Source organism: Palaemon carinicauda, chromosome 42, assembly GCF_036898095.1.
Source record: "Palaemon carinicauda isolate YSFRI2023 chromosome 42, ASM3689809v2, whole genome shotgun sequence".
In the NCBI taxonomy this organism is placed as follows: Eukaryota; Metazoa; Arthropoda; class Malacostraca; order Decapoda; family Palaemonidae; genus Palaemon; species Palaemon carinicauda.
This window is the reverse complement of record NC_090766.1, coordinates 22,989,414-22,991,116: the sequence shown is the minus strand read 5'-3', so window position 1 is coordinate 22,991,116 and position 1,703 is coordinate 22,989,414. Positions and strand designations below refer to the sequence as shown.

Here is a 1,703-nt window from a genome sequence, read left to right as displayed (position 1 = left end):
GAGAGAGAGAGAGAGAGAGAGAGAGAGAGAGAGATAGAAGCGTTTATTGCATTCAGCAAATACATCTAGTTCCGTGACCTACTTCACCGCTAATCGTTAACACTCACCAATCAGTACTTAGCGTACCGAATACATCAGCCCGATGAATGAATACGAATTTCTTCCTTTAAATATTCATAGGAAATCCTTTCCACTGGCTTTTGTGATCTTACTTTCTAACTTCACGTACGATGAACAATATTTAGATCTTTTATATTATTATACTTTATATAATTTATATCTTAATTATAAGAGGGGAAATATTCATGTTTGTCAGAATTATAAAGGGAATACTCATGGTTATCAGAGTTATAAAGGGAATACTCATGGTTGTCAGTCATAAAGGGAATACTCATGGTTGTCAGAATTATAAAGGGAATACTCATGGTTGTCAGAGTTATAAAGGGAATACTCATGGTTGTCAGAATTATAAAGGGAATACTCATGGTTGTCAGAGTTATAAAGGGGATACTCATGGTTGTCAGAGTTAAAAAGGGGATACTCATGGTTGTCAGAATTATAAAGGGAATACTCATGGTTGTCAGAGTTATAAAGGGAATACTCATGGTTGTCAGAGTCATAAAGGGGATACTCATGGTTGTCAGAATTATAAAGGGAATACTCATGGTTGTCAGAGTTAAAAAGGGAATACTCATGGTTGTCAGAATTATAAAGGGAATACTCATGGTTGTCAGAGTTATAAAGGGGATACTCATGGTTGTCAGAATTATAAAGGGAATACTCATGGTTGTCATAGTTATAAAGGGAATACTCATGGTTGTCAGAATTATAAAGGGGATACTCATGGTTGTCAGAATTATAAAGGGAATACTCATGGTTATCAGAGTTATAAAGGGAATACTCATGGTTTTCAGAATTATAAAGGGAATACTCATGGTTGTCAGAGTCATAAAGGGAATACTCATGGTTGTCAGAATTATAAAGGGAATACTCATGGTTGTCAGAGTTAAAAAGGGAATACTCATGGTTGTCAGAATTATAAAGGGAATACTCATGGTTGTCAGAGTTATAAAGGGGATACTCATGGTTGTCAGAATTATAAAGGGAATACTCATGGTTGTCATAGTTATAAAGGGAATACTCATGGTTGTCAGAATTATAAAGGGGATACTCATGGTTGTCAGAATTATAAAAGGAATACTCATGGTTGTCAGAATTATAAGAGGAATATTCATGTTTGTCAGTATTATAAGAGGGGGGAATATTCATGTTTGTCAGAATTTTAAGAGGAATATTCATGTTTGTCAGTATTATAAGAGGGGGGAATATTCATGTTTGTCAGAATTTTAAGAGGAATACTCGTGTTTGTCAGTATTATGAAAGGGGGGAATATTCATATTTGTCTGAATTATAATAGGGATTATTCATGTTTGTCAAAATTATAAGTGGGAATATTCCTGTTTGTCAGATTATAAGCGGGGAATATTCAAGTTTGTCAAAATTATAAGAGGGAATATCCATGTTTGTCAGGTTTATAAGAGGGGGCAATATTCATGTTTGTCAGATTTATATGAGGGGGAAATATTAATGTTTGTCAGAATCATAAGAGGGGGATATTCATGTTTGTTAGAATTATAAGGTCAATATTCATGTTTGTCAGATTTATAAGAGGCAGAATACTCTTGTTTGTCAGAATTATAAGA

At 34.0% G+C, this 1,703-nt stretch overlaps 1 protein-coding gene across 1 annotated transcript; it reads right to left on the bottom strand.

Moving 5' to 3' along the window:
- Positions 1-372: 372 nt before the first annotated feature.
- On the bottom strand, positions 373-1,299 carry LOC137633042 (probable serine/threonine-protein kinase clkA). The gene has a single exon (XM_068365207.1). The coding sequence runs from the start codon at positions 1,297-1,299 to the stop codon at positions 373-375; it is 927 nt and encodes a 308-aa protein (XP_068221308.1).
- Between the last annotated feature and the right edge of the window lie 404 nt (positions 1,300-1,703).

Coding starts and splice junctions, on each gene's coding strand:
- LOC137633042 (XM_068365207.1), bottom strand. CDS start 1,299: ATGAATATTCCTCTTAAAATTCTGACAAACATGAATATTCCCCCCTCT.